This window comes from Mycteria americana, chromosome 5, assembly GCF_035582795.1.
Source record: "Mycteria americana isolate JAX WOST 10 ecotype Jacksonville Zoo and Gardens chromosome 5, USCA_MyAme_1.0, whole genome shotgun sequence".
NCBI classification, from domain to species: domain Eukaryota; kingdom Metazoa; phylum Chordata; class Aves; order Ciconiiformes; family Ciconiidae; genus Mycteria; species Mycteria americana.
In genome coordinates, this window is record NC_134369.1 from 34,788,643 (window position 1) to 34,814,746 (window position 26,104).

The 26,104-nt window shown below is 39.6% G+C and overlaps 1 protein-coding gene across 2 annotated transcripts in view; it reads left to right on the forward strand.

Annotated features, from left to right (window-relative positions):
* MAP3K9 (mitogen-activated protein kinase kinase kinase 9) overlaps positions 1–25,893 on the forward strand; it is a 54,397-nt gene extending 28,504 nt beyond the window's left edge. Inside the window, exons 3-11 of one of the 2 annotated variants that reach the window (XM_075502899.1) lie at positions 308–488; positions 8,029–8,177; positions 11,697–11,872; positions 14,374–14,614; positions 15,788–15,910; positions 16,713–16,866; positions 21,637–21,749; positions 22,419–23,234; positions 24,497–25,893. In XM_075502899.1, coding sequence (XP_075359014.1) covers positions 308–488; positions 8,029–8,177; positions 11,697–11,872; positions 14,374–14,614; positions 15,788–15,910; positions 16,713–16,866; positions 21,637–21,749; positions 22,419–23,234; positions 24,497–24,978 — 2,435 coding nt within the window. In that variant the 3' untranslated portion in view covers positions 24,979–25,893. The remainder of the gene's footprint in view (positions 1–307; positions 489–8,028; positions 8,178–11,696; positions 11,873–14,373; positions 14,615–15,787; positions 15,911–16,712; positions 16,867–21,636; positions 21,750–22,418; positions 23,235–24,496) is intronic. The other variant, XM_075502900.1, reaches the window with a different exon arrangement.
* The last annotated feature ends 211 nt before the right edge of the window (positions 25,894–26,104 follow it).

Consider the following 26,104-nt stretch of genomic DNA (forward strand, 5'->3'; position numbering starts at 1 on the left):
TCACTTCCTCTTAGCAGAGAATTACTATGCAGAATGATACTCGGCACTGTATTAAATAATTAGGTAATTACCTATTTGTTCTCTGGGGCTTGGTATTTTGGTTAAATTTGAAGTTATTTGTTTGACAGCTCTTCACTTGTCAGATGAAAGGATCGGCTTGAAATAACTTGTAACGGAGTGTGGTAGGTTTGAATAACTAAAAGTCAGGGAGAATCTTCAAATCTGGGAGATGTCCAAGACAATCTTTTTTGCATAAATACTAGCTTTACTCTGCATACCTTTTATTCCCCCCTTCCCTTTTCTCCAGTACTGATACTCGAAAAGGTGGAAAATGGAGATCTGAGCAACAAGATGTTGAAGATCACGGATTTCGGCTTGGCCAGGGAATGGCATAAAACTACCAAAATGAGCGCAGCTGGGACATATGCCTGGATGGCTCCTGAGGTCATCCGCTCCTCCATGTTCTCCAAAGGCAGCGATGTGTGGAGGTATTGATTTGGCATTAAGTGATTGGATACTAAAGAGTAACTAGACCTGCCAGGAAACCTCTTTTATGTTTAAGAATAAGTAACGGCGAACCAAATATTAAAATTCAGGTCTTAAGAAAACTTTATCCACCAGCTTTCCATCTATCAGACTCTCAGACTACTTTGTATTAATTATAAACATTTTTTTTACTGTAGAAAGTGGTGGACCAGCTCCTGCATGCCTCTAAATTTTTGCTGTTCTATAAATTTATATTCAGATTATCCTAGGATTCATAATCCCAATTCCCTCTGCTTTATCTAAAACTTTTTGTGCTTATTTGGCTATTGGCTGACATAATCAAAGGCCATAAAACAATCTGTGAAGTACTTAAAATTACTATTTTTCTACTGTTTTACCAACAGTTAAGATCATTTTATGTTTTGGTGGTAATCTGTCACTGATGTTATGTACGCAAACACACTGTACCAATCAAATTCCCTGTGCAGTTTCAACCTGAATACAATGTTTTTCACTTTCATAATAATCTTATGAATTATTTCCACCCTTCTGGTCTTTCACATAATAAATCTATTCTCTAGGCCCATCTGAGTATGTAATCCAAAAGTAGTAATTTGCATGTATATATTGTCTTTTCCATTCATGCACTGGGCTTTTTGAGAATAGGAGCTACTTTGGTGGGGAGGATTGTAAGGGTCGGCCCATAGACTTCTAGAAATTGAGTTTGAATACAACCATTAAGTGAATTGGTAAATCCAGAGTTCAGTAAATAGCTCTAGGAAAGTGACTTTCTGGATGCTGTGCAACACAGAATTAGTACTGAACATCTGAAACAGATGAAGTAGACAGAATTTTGTTTTTCCTGTGGGGAGAGAGGTATTGAAATGTCAGGGTGACTTCATCTTTAGAGCAGTAAGATTCTGTCGCTGGCCAGTAATGCTCCCACACAAGTGTGTGCATGCTGTGAAATCTGTCAGGATAAAGAAATATCTCAGCTGGCAGAATTGTCTGGCTGTTACGGCAGAGATTTGGTGTGGGGATTTTCATTTTCCTTATCCAGTTTTGCTGAATAGATAATGTATTCATTGCCTTGTGATAAGTCTGTGAACTTGTATTTTGCACACTAATGGTGTGGATAAAGTTCTGACTCTGTAATTAAATGTGGTAGCCTCTGTAGTTAATCTGAGACAAATTGAGCAAGAACCAGGCTTTTATTCTGGGTGAAGCCTGGCAGAAATGAAAACCTCAAGGCTGTGCACCTTTTCTGTGCACGTGATGACAGTACTGGTTTGTAACACAGCTTGTCAAGCTCAAACCTCAACTTGCTCTTCTCTGAAAGAGTGCCAGGAATGGCCTTTAAGGGTAACCTGGGGCAGAGGGAGAAGGTAAGGGAGAAACAATTTCCCTGTGATGGTAACTTTACTAATCCAGGCACGCTGTGAACAGATCAGTAGATGTTGTGTACCAGTATGACCTAATTTTAAAAAAGATGAGACTTAATAGGTCAGCTGGTGATTTTCATTAATGTAGCTCAAGTGCCTCTGTACCTGTGCAAAAATACCAGTTTGGTCATTGACTTAAGCACTGTGAATCACTTCAGGACTTAAGGATTGTAAATAAATTATTTGTTAGTTTTTCATACAATACTGTATTTCTATTTTTAGGATTCCTTCATCACTTTCTCTTTTTATAGTTACCAGTCTTCCCTTGAAAACAGGTTGAGTTCCTTCCTCTCAGTGCTTTTCCTTAAACAGAGGGTCATCACCATTGAGAGTTGTTACGCTGTCTCTGAATAAGCCTCCTGTCTATGACTCAAGGTTTTGGCCACCAGAGTTAAATAAGCTGAAATGAACATGGTGTTTGAGGCATGTATGCAGAGGATAAATACTTGCCAGTGTGGTCACTACTGGTGTGTCAATGATTATAAACACTGGTTTTTACAAAAGCAGTCATGGACATGTGTAATAAATCCTGTCCCCACCCAAGGATGCGACTTGAAATTCTTAACAGGATGAACTTTTTTATCCTATTAGACTTGCCCCTCCTCTTGTCCACTTCAACCTCTTGGTTAAATCACTGGAGTTGAGGGAGTTTTTTACCTGACAACCTTCCAGTTAGTCTGTGCGGCATCAAAAAAATTGGCTGTGTCTGTCTCTAACATTCACAAACCCTTTTATTTCAACACCTTTTCTTTAAAGCTTATTAGAATAATACTGCTGGCTGAATTGTTGCCTAGTCTTTTAATAAGAATCTTATTCTGCTTGTGTTCTCACCGCACAAACAGGTGAAGAGGATGCTGAAGAAGATGCTTGCCAGGACTGAAATTTCCTGAGTCAGTCTTATCTCATCCTAAAGAACTGCTTCATGCAATTCCTTTCAAAACATGTATCAAGCTCCATTTAAAAAACTCAAACTTTTTTTTTTGTCCCACTCTAAAGGAGGGTTGGCAAAGAACTTACAAGGCTGAGGAATGCTCCCACACACTGGTGTCTATCACCACGGTCTGGGCCACTGTAAAGCTTGTTGATAATAACAGTACTTAGTACATCTTGCTAGTGAAGATGTGTTGTATGAATTTTTCTGTGCTGCACCTGCAAGCTTTAGATGTAAAGCAGAAACCTTGTGCTTATATTGCACAGAGGACAAAGAAGCTACAGTTCTATTTAAATATGTCAGTACCTGTAAATCTATTTATGTGTTTGAGAGGAGAGTTATGTATTTGCTTTGGATTTACAGGGGTGAAGTTGAAGCACAGATATTGCAGCTTATCCAGTACTGTATAGCAAGCTAATGTTAGTAGGAATATAATTCGAATTTCCCTGTCATTTTAACTGCTTAAATGTATTTCTTGTTTGCTGCACACTTTATTTTTGACTTGTGCTGCTTAAGACAATCATGTTGTCAATATGATTGGTATGCGGAATATAAAGCCACTGTACAACCTTCATCTGAGTTCCCTGAGTTCCTCAATTTAGGTGCTTTTAAGATGTACCCGTGAGATGAGACCAGTGAAATAATTAGGAATTTAAATTTCGTTTAGGAATGGAATACCAGAACTGCCTAAAACCATCTGATTAGCAGATTAGGATGGCTCAGGCATTCAGTGGTGGGTGTAGGAACTTCAGTCATTAGAATATTTCATTCGAATCAAGTGTTGGCAAGCATTCTGTCCACAACTGACTGCTTGCAGGCATCTGTAGTCTTCTGTGTGTAATGAAGCACTGCAAGACTTCAGTACCTGGCAGATAAGTGTTAACTAGCAATGTTGGTAGAAGCTCATGTGGGAGAAGTGTATGCAACTGACTGTTGTGAAATAAGCAGGAAATGTCATGTCTGGAACTGCCAGCCCAATAACATGCAAAATGCGAACTGTTAATAGCCATTAAAATGTAATGAAGTTTTTTTTTCTTAACAAAAGTAATATTCTAGTTTCTGTTGTTGCTGGGATCGCCTTGTTGGGCTGATGGTTCCTTTCTCATGGAAAGTGCTGAACCTAGGGAGATGGGTAAGAGAAACATATGGTAAAAATGCCATTGAACAGTAACGGTGAGAAGAAATTACTGGGTTTTTTTTCTAAGTTCACAGACTTACAAGGGAGGTGGCAAAATCACATGTGAAATCCTGCAAGCCTCCGGCCTCCCTCTCCCTGAAAATCCAGTGTGTAGGATTGAACCTGATGTTAAATGGCTTAAGGGATTACTGGATCACTGGGAGATGGTTAATTATTCATACAAGTGTCAGTTGACTTGGACGCATGGTCTGTATCACATGGTTCGTTTCATAATTAAAGTCCAAAAATTACTACTGGGTGCTGGAAGAGTAAATGAGCTTGATCAGTTTTTCTTCCTCCCTGTTGAGAATGAGGAGGGGCCCTTGATTCTTTCTCCTATGCCTTTTTTGTATAAATCTCTTCTGTCTCTGGCTTTTTCCTTTGTAATTCCCAATCCCTTGCTTGAGAGTTAATGGAAAGCACTCTGTTCAGCACCTCTCTTCCTGTTTAATCACTCGGGATGACTGTTGTTCAAATGCCACAAAGCAATGTTTCCCACGTTCTGTGGAAGCGGCGTTCTTGGCAATGAATGGTAAGTAGGTGAGGAAGAGGTGGCATTCAGTTTTGTCAGAAACAAAGTGACCTCTCCTGCAATATATACTTCTAGTATCACATTAGAAGAAACACCAATCTGTCCATTCCTTTGTCTTTTAAAAATTACCCTGCAGAAGAAATGCTTTGAGCACATCAATAGTGCTTTCCTAACCATTCCATTAAGAGAAATATCTAATACATGCTTTATCCAGCACTAGTGGTAAAGTAATAACACAACTCTTTGGTAGTTTTTCCTACCTTTTGATATCAATACTCGCATTCAAGCTGAAGAGTAACATGAATGATCAATCAGATTTAGACAGGCCAAATATCTATTCAGTCCAGTATTCATTTTCTTTGAGTGTCTTATGAATCCTAGGAGGCCAAAAAGGAAATGGGAAATCCTTAAACTCCTGTTTATTTTATTCAAATGAGACTCTTGAGACAGTAAGAAATTTAGAACCTTGATGGAAAGCAATAATCAATTATAATTATCATTATAATATCAAGAGTATGAACTACATAGGAAAAATTCAGAAGATTGTATAGGTGAAAAAATACGATATTTTGCTTAATAAAGTAAATTAACTATGTTAGCAGCAAAGGTGGAATCTCTAGTGACTGAAATTCCATATCTAAATAGGAAAAATAGTATTAAGACTGTCCAACTAAGGGGGCAGCAGTTAATGTTAAAGATTTGGTGGGGTAGGGGGGAGATTGCAAAAGCACAGGTTGTGGTAATGAAAATTTTTATTACTCCCAAATGGATAGGGCAATTGTTGCTTTGCAACAGGAAGAGATTAATCTTTTAGCTTCAGAAATTACTGTTTCATGGAACAGCTATTCAGGGAGCTTTTAGGAGGAGAAGCAGCTTTTCGTTTGGTCTTCAGGTGTGCTTAGGAGGCCTTCAAAATTGTACAATATGACCATGGTCAAAATATATGTATACTTAGATTCAATATCTTTGCAAGAGCAATTAAGAAAAATTAGTCAATTAGTCCAGTGTTTAATCTCAAGGAGATTAATGACAATATTGAGGAATTTTGTGTAAAAACGCAAAAGGAGAATGTGCAACATGGATATCTTTTAAGGACAGTATGTTAAATGCATAGGAAAGACTTTAAATGAATGAAGAAGACTATGTAGAAGAGACCACTGGAAGACATCCTTCAAAAAGTTGAATCTGTATCCAAATGAGGAAAATTAGGCATGAACTTAAGCCCTGGCAAGTTGAATGTAAAACACTGAAGAAGATTAAAAGGGTTTTGAGGAGAGTCTTGGTGAAAAGCATAAAAACAAATAAATTGCTTTCAAATGCAGCGCAGGTGAGAACCCTGCAGGACAACATATGGCCCAGAGGTGACCAAGATGTAAGACTGCAAAGAAGATAAGGCTATAGCAGAAAAAACTTAGTGACTTGTGTCTGCTAGAATGGAGCAAAGAAAGGCTTTTTAAGCTGAAAATTTCTCTTAAGGGAGCTGAGCTGGAGGACATCTCTTCCTGAAGTACTATCCACAGAGGTGTTAAAACTGACTGATAAAATGAACAGTAACAAATTGCTGGGATTTACTGTAACACCCAAGATTTCTACAGGAACATGAGGGAGCCAGCTGAATTAATAGCTGTGCTGTGTAATCTGTTGCTTAAAGCTGCCTTAATACCAGAGAAATGGAAGGCAGCAAACATGATGACAGGTCTTAAAAGAGCTTCCTAAGTCTGATTTTCAGTTCTACTAAATGGTAGAAACAGCACTAAAGAGTGGGGAGCTGGTGGACATATGAGCATATCTGGGGAAGAGTCAGCTTTTGTAGAAGGAAATCATATCTTGTGGAAAAAATTAAAATTCTTTAAGGAGTTACTGAATATGTGGACAAGTGGTAAGATTGCTTATACCGTATTTGGATTTATAAAAACTTTCAATAAAATCTTTTGTCAAAAGCTTTTAAAGAAAGTAACTTGATGTGGGAAAAGAGGGCAAGTCTGTTTCCCATCACTTAGTCAATTCTTAATTACTAAAGGGATAAATCAGTTTTCTTGGTGGGAAATTCTGTGTTCAACATAATCATAATTGATTTGAAAAAGCAATAAATGGTTAGGTAACATTTGTTGATGATACCAAGTTATTCAGGATAAGAAAAATTAATCTACTGCAGAGAGCTGAGGAAGAGTTTTACTATACTGAATTATAAAATAGATGAAATGGTAATAAATACAAAGTAGTACCAATGGGAGAATTTCACATGTACGATGATGGGCTCTAAATTTTACTATTATGATTAAGTAAAAAGATATTGGAGTTACTGTGGGTAACCTAGCTCATTTTGTAAGGAGTCAGAAAGGCAAGTGGCAAATTAAATTTTAATAGGAAAGAAATAAAGAAGAAAACAGGAAATACTTTGCCTCTCCCCATATCTTTAAAACTTTATGTGATTTTGGTCATTCCAACATGAAAGGTTTAAATGGAATGAGATGGTACAGAAGATGTCAAGGTCAACAAAAGATATGAAATGGCTTCTGTTCTGGAGAGTAACTAGATTAGGATTTAGCTAGATTAGGATTTTGGGGGCTGGAGAGAAGATAATTTAGGCAGGATGTAGTGGGAGCCTGTGAAATCATGGATGGCATGGAAGGAGCTAATAGGGAACATATGTTCATTCTTCCTTGTATTGCAAGAACTCCGGGGAAGCAAATGGAATTACCAAGTGACAAGCTCAAAACAAACACACAGAAGTGGTTTTTGGTAATGCATCATTAAATTTGTGGAACTCACTACCACAGAACATAGTGGATGGTAAATGGGTTCAGAAGAGAATAAGACAGATCAATGGAAGAAAAAACTGTCAGGTCACTGAGTATGAAGAAGCTGTCTCTGGCTCAGGTTTCCTAGAAGCAGAGAGAATATTCTGAGGATATGTTGTTTGTTGTATACCTGGGGGGAGAACAGTCCTGGAACTATTTCCATAACTTCATAGTTAACATTTCATAGAACATCTTAAGAACAACTTAATTCTGAAGAAGTATTTTTCACTTATTTTTAAAAATCACAATCCACCAAACAACCCTCCTTCACATTTTTGAGACTTTCACTGGGTTCTGGTTTGAAATTCGCTAAATTAGTTAGAAGATTTATGTTAATGTTTTTCAGATTGTTCCCAGTTTCCAGAGAGAAAATTATTTATGCCTAAAAGGAGAAAATGGCATCTTATTTCAGTCTTACTTAAAAAAGCAGGTAAAATAAGGCACTTCACCAGCTGGGCAGCCTTGATGAGTTTGCCCAGAAAACTGCAATTTCTTCAGTGTACCAGACTCACCCTGATAGGTTCAGGTACTTTCGCATGTACTTAACATGTTGCTTAACTTAGTGCTTAACGTGTTGCTTAACTTTCACATGTTGCTTAACAAAGAACAAAGGTGTTGAAGTCAAACACCTATTATCTTTTCTGCTTTCTTCCTGGTAGTTACGGTGTGCTGCTTTGGGAACTGCTAACAGGAGAAGTACCATTCCGAGGAATTGATGGTCTTGCAGTAGCATACGGTGTTGCCATGAATAAACTTGCCCTTCCAATCCCTTCCACGTGTCCAGAGCCTTTTGCCAAACTCATGGAAGGTAAGCCAGCTGTGGTGTGAGTATGATTTGTGCTGTTTCTAGAGTGCTGTTGAGCGTTGCCTCCTTGTGTTGGTTTTGATACCTAAGAGCACAGATTTCTCAAATGGCTTTATTCAATGGTGCAAGTTATTATGGGAGCTAGGCTTGGCTGTTAGCGTGCTGTGACAGTTACTCTGTTACAAGAGTTGTATGTGAAAGGAATTTCCCTGCCATTTTTTATCAGCTGGCTTTAGAGGAAAATGGGGGCTATTGCTGTCATCATCTAGCTTGTTGTTTTCTAGTAGTGAAGACTTACCAACACCAAAACTTCACGTATGTTGGTCTAGTTTGAAGTCTTCAACTTGTTTTGAAATTCATAGCTTACTGCCTAGTAAGCTGTTTATCAGACTGATTTGGAATCAAACTTTATCCTACTGACATTTCAGGGAGAGGGTTTAAATGTGGCTTTGACATTTGAATACAACCCAAATTTTCAGTCAGAATGATATGATTTTCTGCTTTCTGTGTGGAGATAGTTCAGGCCCAAGGTGGGCTACATAGGGATGAAAGAAATATAGGAGTTTGTTATCAGAGCTGCTGTAGTTATTAAAAAGGATTCTGTGAGGTAGCTTTTGGGGTGTACCTGTGGCTCTGCTGGCTATTGCAACTACTTACATATCTCCCCAGCTTCAGTTGTTCCTCCCTCCCTCCTTCCTTCCCTCCCTCCCTCTCTCACAGTAGTACCTTTAGTTGTTTTTTTCAGTGCCCCTATTCCCAAGGATTTCCAGGTGTTTATATGTAATAAACATTTTTATACCTGTCTGGCAGAAAGAAAAACTGAGGTAAAGAGAAATCAAACATGTTTTATAGTCTTAGTGAGCAAAGAATGAGTCTGAATATAGAACTGATATTCTGTGGCCTCTAGTGGTGTTTTTAGCCCCAAAAAAGGAATTTGATTTATGCAAGAAAATGTTTCTGATGGATTTCTTTGCTTTTAGAATACTTTTGCATTTCTCTGGTGCTTTCTGTAGGTTACAGGCTTCAGTTAAGTTAAAGTAGAAAATTTCACGTACTACTGTGATAAAAAAGAAATATCCTACTGTATAGTAAACAGCAGCAGAGTTGCAGGTATAGTAGCTTGGAAGCAATGTAAAGCAAGAAACTGCATCTGAAAGAGTTAATAGAACTACCAGCTCAGTGTTGTGCCAGGGCAGTTTATTTTGACATGGTTCCCTAAAACAAGGACCCTGGATTTCAAATACAAGTGAGGTATCTGCTGCTGGGGTTAAAAATAATGCCCTCTATTGGGAAAGTCGGGTAGAGGCATATGGCCTGCACTTGAACCCAGCAGCCCAGGGCTGAGCGCCCACATGGCTTTGGAACGCTTGGCTTCTCCATGTGCAGCGGGAAAAGAACAAGAAAACAATTACTTTCTGCCCCTTCAAGAAAACTGTTTTTCAAACAGGCTGTTTCCCGTCTCGGGTGAACTCTTGTTCCCCTAATGCTGCTTCTACTTTCGAAGTACTGCCCTGGTGGTCTTCACTGAGACAACAAAGCTGAACTTTCCCCTCTTCACAGAAAAGACTTGTATGTTACAACTGTCCTCATTAGTGCAAATAATGGCAGATCTAGGCCTGGGAAAATAAAAGCCACGGGCCACCTGCATAGTTATCCCGTTCACTCATTCATGCATTTGGCTGGCTGCAGCATTTTGTTTTACTCTGCTTTGGTCATGTTTGCTTTGCCATGCTTAAAACCTGGGGTAAAGAGACAGGGATTATGGCACTGACAGTCCAGCTGGATCACCCATTGCTATTAATTGGTCAGCAGCAGGGGACCTTCAGAGCACTCTAACATCCTCAGTTCTCTGTTTTGATAAGAGAAGCAATTTGAAATCCATAAACACAAATGTCTTCCAGCTTATGCCTGCTAGAACCTGATCAGATGCTTAAATACCAACATCTTGATACCAGCAGTTTTGAAACCAAAGCTCCCAAATGCAAAATCTCAGTAATGCTAAAATCAAAGACCTGCAAAACCAAGCTTCAGCAGTTGCACAGATTTTGTGAAGTGTTAATTTATTTTTAATTACAGCTGCTCCTTGGTGTATTTCAATCCACAGAACTGATGAATGAATGCCTTTTAGGACATCACCAAAATTTTTTTAAGAATGTTTCCTTTATTCCAACTGTAAGGTCTAGGAAACTTTAGAACATTTTTATAACTTTTGCCTCATGCTGCAGTAATGTGTATCTTTAAATCCAGTGACCATTTAGAGCAATGATAGTATGAGCATATTGAGAGAGACCCATGTGTTAATGTCTTCTGTTCATGCACAAAAGCTGTATTCCCTAGAAATATACTTGAATGCTAAGTTTTTCTGGTTTTGGTTCTTCTCAAATTTTGGCATGCTGGAGTCTAGCAGTGCTAAAGAGAGTAAGGATACTTGTTGAACAAGAACCTGTGTAAATGCCAGTACGGGACAATATAGGATAAGAAAGTTATGTTTTCTGCAGGAGTAGAAATAAGGCTGAAGTAAGAGGGAGGACTGAATGAGTAAGAATTTCCTATTCAAAAGCGTTGTTAAGTCAAACATTTTGACTTAATGGCTTTTTAAAAACACGTTTTTAATGATTTCGTAGTTTGAGATGTTACTTCGTATCATTTTGTGTTTCCGTTTGTTTCCAATGTTCAATTCCCATCACTGTAAAAGGAGTACCTTTTTGTACTGTTGCCTCATGGTAAGATGAGTTCCTTAAATTCTGCATTTTCAGAGCTCTGTAATTGGGTAAGTCATTGCATTAGATTGTAAATGAAAAAGCTTATTTATCTGTGGTTTCTCTTAAAAGCAAAAGAAAAAAGCCTGATCAAACAATTTTTCTCTCAAATAATAAAAAAGAACCCCTAAAAATAAGGAAGCTCCAAGTGCCCTATTTGATGCCATTATTTACTTGAATCTGCTATTTTCACTCAAGCTATGCCTAGTCTGCTTTGCAGGAGAGATTTTCAGTTCTGTGGAAGAGATTCATAATGACTCAGCTTAGTATTAGAGTTTGGCATTAGAAAGAACTCTGATAGATATCCTTCTGCAGTATGGCTGTTAACTCTGCAGTGTAAATGTGATAAAAGAACTGCTTGCAAGAGTCTTGCATAGTATCTCCACTCTGTGAGCACATGCAACTTAAAGCATAATATTTAAGGAAATTATTTATGATTTGTTTAATATATGCTTGAAAATGTAACTTTCTGCAAAATTAGTACACCTCTATTTTACTTGGCATATTATTGCAATAGAACCTAGAGACCAGGTAGGTCAAGATCTTAAGTGATGTTGGATATTGTATAAGCATGAAAGCATGAATTCCATACTTGACTTATGATCGGACAATAGTCAATGCAAGTGGGAAATGGGAAAGATGGGGTAACACGGATAGTGTGCATGCCACTCTTAGCCACTGGGGATCAGTAAAGTACTACTCATCCTCTCAAACCTCCACACTGAGAAATGCTTAACAGTTGCTTGTCTTTGTCCTATTCTAGATTGTTGGAACCCTGACCCACACTCACGACCTTCCTTTGCCAGTATCCTAGACCATCTCACTGCCATAGAAGAGTCTGGTTTCTTTGAAATGCCCAAAGATTCCTTCCACTCCCTGCAGGAAGACTGGAAACAAGAGATCCAAGAGATGTTTGATCAGCTCAGAGCCAAAGAAAAGGTAAGTAGAGAAAAACACTCCATGCTTGTGCTCTCTGGGTTGTAATTTTCCCATTTCATAATTCAAACAGGGATCATCGTTTAGTGCGTCCCAGAGTTAATTTTGTATGTGCTTTACTGGAGCTTGTAATAAGTCCCCGAATCAATGGCAGGTTATAATGCACACAAGGGCAGAGAATCATGAGTAAAATAAATATCTGCATCCTGAGCTGCTACTCTTTCTAATATTGTAGTGACCTTCCATTATACACTGTGCAAAATGCTATGATGAGTTGTCTTCATTGTTTAATGCATCTGATAACTATTTCGCTGTTAGCATCTTAATTGAGAAGCCCAATGATAACTGTTAACAGTAAAAGTAGGAGGGGTAGTTTCAACATATATACTCTAGTAAACATTGCAGCTTTGGTTCTGTAAGGCATGTGTTTTCCAGGTTTTGAGCACAGCCAAAGTGGATAGACTATAATAAACATGAGTGCTACCGGGGGAATGGTCCAATAACTGTTATAATTGAAGTCCATCTGGGTAAATAGCAGGAAACAAAAATGCTAGCAGGAATAAAGGAAATGTGACCATCAACCTCAAAGAGTAGAAGTAAAAAAGCTGAAGTTTTCTTCGAGTATACTTGCAGAATGCACAGCTTGCTGCATCTATGTTAAGGTCCTTACAGAGACTGTATTTACAGTTGTTGGTATGAAATACTGCAGTGGAATCACTAAAGTAATAATATTTTTCTAAGTTCACCATCTTTTGCCTAAAAATACATTTGTAATACGCAGCCAACTTGATTTGGGCTCAGGAAGTTGGGTTTAGGAAGCAGAGAGAAAGAAAAGGAGACCTTGGGGCAGGGGAGAGAAGTCCCACAACAATACTTAAAACATTTCTATTCACATATTACAGTAGCTTTTGGGAAAAATAAAATAGCTAATAGGCATTTCCCTGCTGCTGTTGTCCTGTGGCGTAGCTGTGTTGGAACAGTTTTTGAAAACCAGAAACTTCAACAGACAAACAGAAGACCAAACAGTAGTAGCTAGACTGCCCTCAGGTTTTGAGTACTATATTCCTCTGTAGCAATGGGGAAAGAGAATTTTATATCCTATTCACCTCATGAGTAAAATGTACCAAACCTCCGTGGTGATGGGACAGGTAACAATGATGTTATTAAAAAAAATTTAAAAATCTAAACTAAAATCTATCTGATAATCTATCTAAAGTTTAACTTGAATTCTTCAGTTTTTACCATCTGCAATGGAATTAGCTGTCTGGAGATAATTATTCTGAGTGCTGAATTCTTTTGTCCTTGTGGTGAGAGGAGAGGAGTGTAGTGAGGAGACATTTTGAGATCTCAAGGACAATTTAAGTTGATTCATTTTTGTCAACAAGGGAAGGATTGAAAAGTTTGCCTTATGCATCTTTATGCCTAAGGAGCAGCCATGCTTGCTGGAAAATGATGGGAATGACTCCTGATGATGGCTTTTTCATTCATTTTTACGTTAGAGCTGTGGTTTTTGCTATTTTATGATGCATGAGATGGCAAGGTTATTTTTAAACAGTTTAAGTCAATACTGAAGTTAACATAGGTACTTACTGAACAGGAAAGCAAGGATTAGTTCTTTTCAATGCTATGAATACATCTTCCGAAATGGGTTCCCATATGCATGGTACTCTCCAATGGCTCTTGTAAACATGTTCATTTTGGATATTCAGCATATTTTCTCATGACACTGAATTTAGGATTCAGTGCCTTTTCACAGAATCACAGAATGGTTGAAGTTGGAGGGACCTCTGGAGGTCATGTGGTCCAACTCCCCTACTCAAGCAGGGCCACCTAGAGCCAGTTGCCCAGGACCGTGTCCGGATGGCTTTTGAATATCTCCAAGGAGGGAGACTCACAACCTCTCCAAGCAACCTGTGCCAGTGCTCAGTAATGTTCACAGTACAAAAAGTGTTCAGAGGGAATTGCCTGTGTTTCAGTGTGTGCCCATTGCCTCTTGTCCTGTCACTGGGCACTGCTAAAAAGAGCCTGGCTCTGTCTTCTTTGCACCCTTCCTTCAGGTTTTTATATACACTGATAATATCCCCCTTCCCCCCACCCAAGCCTTCTCTTTGCTAGGATAAACAGTCCCGTATCTCTCAGCCCTTTCTCATAGGAGAGGTGCTCCAGTCTGTTAATCATCTTCATGATCCTTCGTTGGACTCTCTCTATTATGTCCATGTCTTTCTTGTACTGGACAGCCCAGAACTAGACAGGGGATTCCAGGTGTGGCCTCACAAATGCCGATGTCCAAATTTTAATACTGATATGAAGGGCCTTGAATGGCAAGCATAGAAGTTCTTGAGGATTGTTTTAGGTTTTTGGCTTTCAGCTGAGCCTTTTAACAGTGGTGCTAGCAGTGCTGTGAGCACAAGTCATTGCTGCTGTACCTTCCGAATAGGTAAGGTTAGTCTTAACGCACAGGTCACAAGGTAACTTTTCATTTCTCTTTTCTTATCTTCCTGCAGGAGCTGCGCACATGGGAAGAAGAGCTGACTCGTGCTGCTGTTGAACAGAAGAACCATGAGGAGTTGCTACGAAGGCGGGAACAGGAGCTGGCAGAACGTGAGATTGACATCCTGGAAAGGGAGCTCAACATAATCATCCACCAGCTGTGTCAGGAGAAGCCTCGGGTGAAGAAACGCATGGGGAAATTCAAGAGGAACCGGCTCAAGTTAAAAGATGGCAATCATATCAGCCTGCCTTCAGGTTGGTGATGTGTTAGGCTGTGTCAGGTGAAATGGGAGGAACAGGTGAACCCGTAGCTTTGGTAGCTCCTTTATACTGATACTTACACCTTAAAAAGTGTTGGATGTACTTTGGGAAAAACATGCCTCTTTGGGATCGAGAAACTAAATTTGATGCTCTTGTGGCTAGCATTCCCCAAAGTTCCAAGTATAAAGGCCAGAAGTAAATTTGAGACGTTACATGTTTGTTAGTCAATGGCTGTATATGGTTCACGGTAAAAATGTTGGTGTTGCAGTTTAACAAGTTAATGCTCAAAATGATCAGTTTAATAAAGGATGTACATAAAAAATGGTGGAGGTTCTTGCTCTGGGAATATTTTACATAATGCTGCAGCGGAAACCATAATCTACTGGATTTCTTGGTGCAGGAATCTAGAAATTATCAAAAAAGTTGATAGTTGTGAGACTACAGCCCTACGTTGCTAGTTCATATGTGAACTCATATTAACACACAAGTGACCTCTAATACCGCCCTTCTGGGAGAAATGTTAAATATTGGTGAGGTTTCAGGAAGTCACTCTTAAGAGTGAAGATGGTGATTATCAGAAATATTGAATCCTTAGCATTTCTGCTGTGGATTCTGTATAGAGATTCAAATCTGTAAAAGAACAAAAGTGTGCATTTTGTAAATCACCTAAGGCTCATCATTACCTCAAGGATGATGGGTTACACTATATTCTTTGCTTTCTGAGAAGACTAGCTGTTCAGAAGAGCAATGATGATAAAATGTGCATGTTAATTATGCCTTTCTTTAAGTCTGTAAACACCTATTGCTGGTGGTTTTGCTTAGCTTAAGAAACAGAGAAGGTGAAAGGAATTTGTACAGGGATATACTTTGGCATAAATGTCAGTCAACACATGGGGATCTATGTGTGTATGTGTATGTATCTCACACGTACACTAAGAAGATATACCCTCATGAGTGTGAGCGCACATCTTTGTTCTGAAGTAACTGCATGTACAACGGGGGGATAGCAATTAGTTGTAAAGCTTCATTTCTACATAGATCCTGTAAATTGTGCTCTTCGAAAGTTACCGTAAATTATTGTTCCTTTTTTCTTATATTAAAAAAAGAATTTTAACTGTGTCTTTCTGCTTTTGTTTTGATTTTTTTTCTTTTTCTTTTGGTAAACAGATTTCCAGCATAAATTCACTGTGCAGGCTTCTCCAACGATGGATAAAAGGAAAAGCTTGATCAGTAGCTGCTCCAGCCCTCCTGCAAGTCCTACCATTATTCCCAGACTCAGGGCCATACAGTGTAAGGAGCTCAATGTAGTATTGAATTTGGGAAATGTGCAGTCTGTCAGCGTGGTAAGATGCCAAGATTCCATATCTAGGACAGGACTGTAAAAAAAAAAAAACAACCAACCAAACAGAAAAACCCCTAAAACCAAAAAAAAACCCTCCCACCATTCCTAAAATGTTTGCCTTGTACCCTACATGTATGCATTTAGAGAGAAAAATGGAATGTGTTGGTGATGGGGGAGTATCACCTTCTTTGGAGTCCAAACCTTAATTACCCAAGTTCTTGAAATATTGCTGTTTGATTGTTTAGAAAATACATTCCTTAGGTGTACAGGTAAATTTTTAAAAATACTGATTTGCAGAATAGATCTGTGAAACATTATTGAAGTGGATAAAGTTACTGTTGGAAGGAAAGAAAAACAAGGGCGCTTGTCATGAAAATAATGTTCCCATAATAAATCAGAATTAGGCAGAAAAGCATGTATTAGAAGTGTGAAAGGGATGTTATTTAATGTGTAGTGTTTGTATTGGATATCATGACACTTGTGTGTCTGGTATCAAACTGGTGGTTCTAAAAGAGAAACCAGTGATGGAATAAAGCTGTCAAGCCTATCTATACTAATTTTGAAGGGATCTGGTTGTTAGATCTGTGTTCATAAATGGTCAGAATTATGGGAAAGAAGCCTGAATGGATGTCTTCATTACTGTTCCTGTTCTAGCCTATGTTTTATTCTTTATGTTGCTGTGGAACCAGTTCTTTAATTTGTGTATCTGTTTTTCTTTCTCATTTTCCACTGTTCTTCCCACTTGTGAAGTGACTCCTGCTGAAAGCAGTAAAACATGGGGACGAAGCTCAGTCCTTCCAAAAGAGGAAGGAGAGGAAGAAGAGAAGAGAGGCCAGAAGAAAAAGGGACGCACTTGGGGACCGAGCTCACTTTGTCACAAGGAGCTAGGTGCAGGAGAAGATGGGTAAGAGAGGGCCTGGAACCAGACTGGTTTCCAGACTCTAAAACTGCTTATGAGCTGCCTCACAGGAGATTTGCCTGTCCTCTTGCAAACACTTTTCTGCTTCCAAACTTATTTGCTGTACCAGAGATGTTAGAGATTCAGAACAGATTACAAAACTTCATTGCATTCAGTCCCTTGCTAGAGGTCCAGCACTGACTGATGCTTTCACTGTCTGCTATTACCTTGTTATGTGTATTTGTAAGCAGTAGAACTTCTCAGCTGTGGAAAACTGTTTCTCTAGTAGCTTTTCTTTATTTTCAGGCTCAACTTTCTTAGCATATCTGAAACTACTTCTCTTTTACAATTCTCAGCTATGCTTTTTCTTGTCTTAAATGCTATTATTTAAGAAGTATCTGGTGGAGCCGGGCAAGTATCTTCTCTTCAGCCTTTTGAAAAGGACATGTACCTTGAGTGAATACATCCTGAAAGTGATTTTTTGCAGAGAGACAGGTTGTACCTCTATTTCTATAGATTCTCGTTCTGTGGCTTCTTTTTTTTGTGTGTGTGAATTATTTATACCAGGACTCCAATGGATCATTGCCAAAATGCTGCTTTAAACATAGGAGTATTTTGATCTTCTAAGAGGTTTGAATGCCTTGTGACTTTTAGTGGAGTTTGAAGCTTTTCCCTGTGCTAAATTGATAGTTTGACTCTTGCCATATTTTTTAGCAGGGAAAAGAAAATAACTGGTTATAGTTTATCTTTAATATTATGTGCTCAGGTGTGAAATTCCTGGAAAATAGATGTTTATGTAATGCATCACTAGTGCAGTCCTCTGCAAGAGGGCCTGGATCTAAGTGTTCTAATGACATTAAAATATGTTCTCCCTCAAAGGTACTCTTGACATGTTAACAAGATGAAGTATAGCATTCTATAGAATTAAAACAGATGTCACACTTTACAATCATTAATTATATAAAAGGGCAGGAGATCACTGAAGCTGGTAGAAAAACAATTCTACCTTGAAATCATGTTCTTCGAATTCTGGGAATGAAGCTCTTCAGTTTTCTGTTCATTACTGTACAGTCTGAAGCACTGAATTGCTTTTGTACATAGACAGCTGGAAAGGAGTTGCTTGCTAACCATGGTTGCTCTTAAAACTATCCTGTTCTCTCTACAACTGAGATGTTCTATAGTATTCATCATCTTTTCCAGGGTCACTCAATACAGCTATGGCATTTTGCAGAGTATCTGAAACATGATAGTTTTGCTGAGAGGGCAATATGGTTAACATACAATGAACTACTGCTTCTTGCTGAGGTCATGGCAGACTGCAGACTTTAATTTAGAGGGAGCAAAGTTGCAGTAGACATTAGTGACTGAAAAGATAGAGTGCTTGCTATTTTTAGTATTTTTTAATTCTAATTTTAGAGGGTAGGGAGATAAAAATTGGCGTAAAGTGAAGAGCTAAACTTAGGATAGAAAAGTCCAGTTGAAGTCTTCTCCATGACACTGTTCTGGTAGCAGCAGTGCTGCTATTCCAGCTGCTTACACGACTCTGTGATCAAGGGAACTTGAATCTTCATCTTTTTTATCACTTTCCATGTGTTCTCCACAGGAAGCAATTCCAAATTTATGCAAGAATTACATTGTGGGAATTGCAGTGAAACTCTCCAGCATGAGTAAACTGACCTATAATTAACATCAAGTAAAGGCAGTCATGAAAAGATTATACAGTGATTATTCACCTTTCTGCATTTATCTTTGAGCATAAGGAATACGCACAGCAGCGGAAGGTTGCTGTGCTGAATTGCAAAGACTGGATGAAGCTTCATGTTGGACTAGTGTTGTGACAGTTCAGTTGTGATCTTATGGTATATTCTCAAGGATATATGGCAAAGTCTTAATTGTCTTTAAACTTGGCATTGATTAGTCTCAGACTGTTGGGTGATCTTTATCCTGTTTAAGTTTTCATGCTGGTGGTGTTACTGATTTTATGGAAGGTGACAGTGGATGTAGGGTAGTCATAGTCCTTTAGCAGTTATCTCTTAAAATCTTGCAAGCTAAATAAGGGTGAGCCTGGGAACAGACACTTTTTATTCATGACGGTATTGTATTAGTGCCTCAACATGGTGTTACAGAATGGTATTAAGACACTGGAGATGCTGTCATACAGTTGTAGGGAAGTTTTTTTGCAATTTGCTGAGCAAATAAGCCTTGTCCTCTTATCACTCCTAAAGAGAGGTGCTTTTGACTTCCCAATAGAAAAAAGCAATAGAGAAGTAACTCAACTGTAATAAAACAAACAGAGTAATAACCTTCCTGTTATTTAATCTAAATAGATTACAGGTAAGAAGTCGTTAGGTTCCTGAATTGTCATGCGGGTGACTGAAATAGATAGTTTTGCTGCTAGTGCTTTCAAATCATTCCAGTTGCTGTTTCCTTGGAGCAGTAACAGATAATACTGCTGTAGTAGGAACGTACTCTATGTCAGCATGTTTCGAATTGTTTTCAAATGCACACTACCGTCTAATTAAGAGGATGTGCAGCTATCCTCTGCACAGGTCTTCGGGGTCTGCTTGTAATTTGGGGGAGAGAGAGAGAAGGAGCGAAAAATAAAAGGGGAGGATGAAGATTCTATAACCTTGAGGCAAATGTAGCAGGCCTTGAAATTATTCTGGTAGCTCTTTATCTTTCTGTTCAGATTGAGCGGTGCTTTGTCAGTAACAGCAAATCTTTAGTCTGTTTTTTGCAAGGGAAGATTGCTCTGAAGGAAGTCATAAGGAAGCAAACTAAGCTCATGTGTCCTGCTGTACAATAAAAGGCAATTCCCAAGACCCTTTAGATAACTGACTGTAAAGTGAAGGCTAAACTGAGGATCACTGCTGCCTATTACTTATAACTTTGCTATCTCTGCATATAGAGAACAGAGCATGTGTTTTCCCAGCTCAATGGGAAAACATGGAAATCTCCCCTTCCTCAATAGCTCTGCCCATATTGTAAGAGCTTTGACATTTACTTTTGGAGGTGATCACACTGCTAACATGGTTCGTTTTCACTCACTAGCTTTCCCTTAATATGCTGCTCTATTTATAGTATTTATCCTAACTATGCATGTTGTACACATGGATAGTTTACATACAACATACATTAGTTGGTGGGTTGTGTTACATAGCTGAGTATAGTATGGAGGGAGTAAATCGGAACAGCCCCACACACTGAGTTCCATCTCTGTTGAAAACCATGTGGTTGTCTGTCTTGACAAGTACAATTCAGCACTGTGCTGTCTGGACTGAAGTTCATGGCAGGGTACTGCATGTGCCAGAATGGTTAATGGGGGGAAAATGATGGACTTTCAAGACAGTTGAGAACTGCACAGGATACTTTTAGTGTAATGCCTGTAGCACGGTCATCAACCAACTGAACATGTGCTGAATCAAGTTTAGACCTTGTGACCTTGCTATAGCAATATAGTTTGGTGACAAGTAGGGCATCTCAGTTAGGTAGAGAATAGAGGAAAAATACATACCAAGGCAAAAAAACCTGATGTAATAAAACTTTCAAATCCTGCAATGGAAGCCATCTTAAGAGTGATTCTGGTGGAAAATAAGAATCATGAGAGAAAACTTCTATATGCTCATATCTTTCTCTGTAAGGGAAGGATTGTAATGAATTATGTGTCTTATCAAAGAATAGTGCAAGTTAGTAATGAAGCTGGAAGAGGTCTCATCTCTTAAGTTTTCTGTTCTTTCAATAACAAGTTGATGCCCTTGTGTGTCCAGTTGAGATCATTCAGACTATCCGCAGATCTTTTTACTCCTTTCATTCAATTTCTGTCTATCCTAAGTGTGCGTCAGCTTTTCACCAACACTACAATGTGTTTCATGTTGGAGTTTGGAGAAAGGCACCAGAAATCTCCCAGTTCAGACTATATTGATAACCGAACAACAAAACTTGGCTGTGTATTAATATGCCAGAAAGTTGTGCTGCTTAGTAAAGTTGTTTCTGATGTCATGAAAGTACTGGAGGGAACAAATAGGATGATGGTAATGAATGCCTATGAGTGGGACTACTAATAAGCTCAGGTGCCTGGTGACATACCTTTAAATGCAGGTGATGTCAAAATAGTGGTTTCGTTTTGGGTTTTTCACTTGTCTGGTTTTGTGGGTTTTGAGGTTTTTTTTGTCTGTAAGTAAAAGAAACCATGACATGATTTATGATTTTAGTTACCTATTTTTCCATAATCTAGAACTTATGCTTTTAACTTATGCAGTGTTTTCTTTAGAGGGGAAACATTGGGGTTTATAATATAGAGGCATGACTTTCCTGTTACAATGACTTTAGCATATTATTGTCCCAGTGATCGATCTTTGACTTTCATTGTTCATTTGTATTTCACATGGAAATGTTTTTGGAGATATTTTTCCCGTCTCCTCCTGCTGAGCACTTTATTTTTTACCTGCCATGGTAGGTTTGCCTTGTTTTAAAAAGCAAATGTTTCACCTGTTTTTTGTAGTGGTGGTTTCTATTATTCTGCATTCATAGCTGTTGGTTATCAGCAGAGGCCTTTTGACTGCCATGGCATAACAAATGAGGGAGGGACTTTTTGACTCCTTTTGTATTTTAAGGTGCTGTAAAGGTGTTGCAAAATATCTTGCTAAGGGAGGACTTCAAATCTATGTAATTAAGATGGATACATGCATACCCTAAGAGCAACAGAGAATATAGAAGGGGGGAATGAAAATTGGTTGTGAGCATGGTACATTTTCTCCCATCTTTCTACTGTTTCAGTCTGAAAGCTCTGGTAGAAGGATACAAACAGTGGTCATCCAGTGCACCGAACCTTGGGAAGATCCAGAGAACTGCGCCTGCTTTTCCAGGATTCACCAGCTTAGCAGAGATGGGTAAAGGAATTCCCTGGACTTTATATTCTCATCCCCACTTCCATTCATGTTTGAATGAATCTCTGCTTTCCTGACCTTCACCTGGTACCTGAAACCAAAATGTTTTCATTTTGGTGGTACCCATTTTTCTTTTATTCTTTGTGAAGTAACTACTTTCTCCTTCTGGATTTTCTTGTTGTTCACCTCTCTGCTTGTGCTTCTCATCTGTCAAGCTAACAAGCTTCTCTTAATTCCCCTCTAGCTCCATGCTACCTTTCAGCTCCTTTCCTGTTAATGATATTTAGATGTGCAGCATGGTTACACCTTCACTTGCAAGGAGAGATCCTTATAATTTTCCTACATTTTGCTCCTCACTCCCAAACATATAAATTTATTCTAGAAGTAACTGAGGTGTAGATTGCTTCTGAAATGCTGCTCTGCAATTGATCCCAAATAGCTTAATGTATCACTAATTTCTTCCACTTTGATACTGTTTCCAGTTACTTGTCTCAGCCTATCTGCTTTGGAGACAATAGCCTGTGAGTATTTGGCAGTTGGTGAATTATGCTTGCAGTGAGGACAGCTGCATCTTCTGAGGAAAAGCTTATTTTCGTGTATATTTGTAAGACAGTGCGATTTGCCAGTGAAAATGTTACATCCATGCAAAGTCTGTTTTCATTTGCTTTCCAGATGATGAAGACAGCGAATGTCTTAATGGGGAGGGCAAAGTGCACCCTTCACCTGGGCACAATCAGTCATACCTCTGCATCCCATTTCAGAAGAATGAAGAGTGGGATGGCCCTTCTAGTGATGCCAATGAGGAGTCCACCCCTGTGAACTCTGCTACTAGTACCCCACAGCTGACACCCACCAACAGCCTCAAACGTAGTGGTTCCCACCACAAGCGATGTGAGGTTGCATTGCTTGGCTGTGGAGCAGTGCTGGCTGCTGCAGGCCTGGGTTTTGATCTCTTAGAAGCAGGGAAGTGTCAGCTGCTGATTGAGGAGGAGCCAGAGGCACCCAAGGAAGAGAAGAAGAAGCGTGACAGCATTTTCCAGCGAGCTGGGCGCCCACGCAGGAGCACTAGTCCACCTTCCCGAAAGATCTTCAAGAAAGAGGATCCCATGTTGTTGCTAGGCGAGCCATCCACATCCCTCACCCTTCTTTCCCTGTCTTCCATTTCCGAATGTAATTCCACCCGGTCCCTGCTGCGTTCAGACAGCGATGAGATTGTGGTGTATGAAATGCCTGTCAGCCCAGTGACAGTCAAGGCTCCCTTGCCAGCCATTACCAACCCACTAGTCAATGTCCAGATCGAGAGGTTCAAACAAGACCCCAACCAGTCCCTGACTCCCACACATGTGACGGTCTCTTCCCACACCCAGCAAAGCGGGCACAGGCGCACACCTTCTGATGGGGCCATCAAAGGGAGTGGACTAGTTGTCAATGGGTGCCCAACCAGTGGATGCCCTTCCAGTAGCTGTTTAACTGGAGCACTGGGAGCAGGTAGGTTTTCAGCCATCTTCCTTTTCCTCTTCAGAATAAAGACCCGAACAGTATAATTACTTGTTAGGAAGTAAACTTATGTTGCTTATACAGCATTGACTGTGATGGCCAGCCCACAAGAAGAGCTTATGGATGCTATCTTTATACAAATAATGAACAGGATAATGCAGTAATGGCCTCTGTTCCAGCATCTCTGTGCTAAGCAACCCTCTCTGCTCCCCTGTACTGTGAGGCAGAGGTAGTATTGTTTCTTATGGTACAAAGATGGTACCAAAGTACAAATATTGCGCATTTTTAGCAATTCCTCGGGACTCCATCTCCATTGCCTTTGTACACTTGTTTGTATTGCTGTTACAATTTCAAAGTAAATTTTGATCTTTAAGGCAGTGAAAACTGGATCTCTAAAGCAGTTTGGAGCTATGCCACTGTTGCTCTTATTCCTTTGCAAGCAAGAGGGATCTTCCTGGGTAGGTAGTGTTGTCACTGTTGCAGTCTTTAGGAGTGGCATTAAAAAATGCTTCTTGTTTTCTTGCCCTAGTAATTCAGAGAAAAAAAAAGAACTAGAGTAATAAATTAAAATCTGATTTAATTAGATTTTTCCCAATGGTAAAACAAAATGTGAGGGTGTCTATTGAATGGCAGTCTGCAGTAAAATATGGGTTAATGCAGCTGAGAATACCTATTAAAATGGTATTAATGAAAATTTAAAAGTTATCTTGTGTTTATAAAAACATAAACAAACCCACCAAACACCATCCCCCACCCATAAATGAGAACAAACCAGGAAGCGTCCACAGTAGGTAGTGTTAAATGGCTCTTCCCGGAAGCTGTCCTGCTCACTGCAAACAGGTGTCACGCATCCTGCTGTGCAAGTGTCTACCTGATCCATTCAAGCTGTTAATGGGTAATGTGTCCTCCGAAGGATTTGGAGAGTCCTCACCTCTGGTAGGAGGTCAAATCCATGCTTTCCAGTCTGAAAATTGAAGAAAGCAAATGCGAGAATGAACAAAACTTGCTGCTTGTGCTAGGTCAGTGAAACAGGTGTCTTGCAATGTGTTGAGAACAGTATAGGGATAAAGCCACCAGTTATTCACTTCAGATTGGTGTAATCTTGAAGATGCGGAGTTTGTAGATTCTGAATGGAGGCTTTCTGCTTTGAAAATGTTTTCAGTGTACATACAATAAACTAAGATCTGTTAGAACCATTTAGCAGTGACATCTAACGTGTTTCCCTCTTCTCTTACATTCTCTGTTTTGGATAGGTGTATTAAAAACACCTAGTCCAAGTAGAGATCCCAATGAGGTCCCTCGCCTGCCAGACCCCAACCTTGTTTTTCCTCCAACCCCAAGACGATGGAATGCACAGCAGGACCCCACACTGGAAAGACCCAAGACACTGGAGTTCCTGCCCCGGCCACGTCCTGCAGCCAGTCGGCAGCGGCTTGATCCCTGGTGGTTTGTGTCACCCAGCAATGCCAAGGGTGAATCTTCTGCCAACAGTTCAAGTACTGATACTCCAAGCAATCTGGACTCTTGTTTTGCTAGTAGCAGCAGCACTGTAGAAGAGAGACCTGGACTGCCTGCACTGCTTCCTTTCCAGGTGGGTCTTCCTGTAGAGGAGCGGACACTCTTGGACATAGATGCTGAGGGGCAGAGCCAGGACAGCACCATTCCGCTATGCAGAAGTGAACTTAACACACACAAAGCTGCAGCATATGAACTCAAGCAAGAATTCTGGTCTTAGTATGAAATCCACTGGGGACAGTGAGCCCCTCTAAATTCAATCCTACTTTTTGCACTGAGAATGCACTTTGAAGACAGATGAGATGGAGGGATGCTACAGAGATCACATGGTGCTGCCTCTGCTGAAGATGTGTTGTTCAACTGCCTGATTTTTGTCTGCAGTTGGATGAAACTTGGCAACTCTGAGCTGCTGACTTCTGTTGTGGGGTTTTTCTGTAGTCTTCCCTGCCCTCTTACTGCAATTTGAATCTGCAATGAGCTAAAATTATCATATCAAAGTCTTTGTTACTGACCTTGTAGGATTTGGCACTTGCAGTAAGTATATTGGTATCTATCCTGGTATTAATCAGTATGTTCAGAACTCAAATATTACACTACAGCAGACACCAGTGTTTGATGTTTTCCCAAGGAATCCAGGACAGAAACAAATATCTGGAGACTACCTTCTCTGAAATGTATTCAGATCATTAAAAAGGCCTGGGAATCATGGTACCCCTGCTGAAGGAGCAGAAGTAGCTATCTTAAACTTGCTTGTCCTCTTTTGCTCATGTGATAGTGCAAGGTGGAACAGATTGCAGAGGAAGGGCATGGCATCTCCACTGATGGAGGTCTTTGAGAACAGACTAACTAGACTGTTGGGAATGAGTAGGTGTAGTTGATCCTGGCTTCAAGACAGGTTGGATGGACTTCAGTGATCTCTCGAGGTCCCTCTCAGCCCTATTTTTCTATGACCCTGTGCTTTCAAAAGGTGAAGGCTTATGGTATGGCTGTTTACTCTAGCTTGCTTTTTTGTCTCAAACTTTGGTTCCATCAGCCTCCTTTTCCCACCTCCTGTATCCCAGGCTCATAGTCAAGCTGCCTCAGCTTTGGGAAGGGAATTAGCAGGAACTCTTTCTTTAAAGCTGTGTTGGCTTGCAGAAGTTATGCGTCCCCTCACTCTCCCCCCCCCGTTTTTCCTCCTTTCTTACACTTTTTAGGAGTGGCCCTTGAAACCCAGGACTGTTCCTATGCACATTGATACTTGTTTAAGGCTCCTTTGAAATTGAGGCTTGTTAGTAGTTGGATTGTGCAAACAGGAATCAGAACATCTGGATTCTGTTTTATTTTGTCACTGACTCACTGTGTGA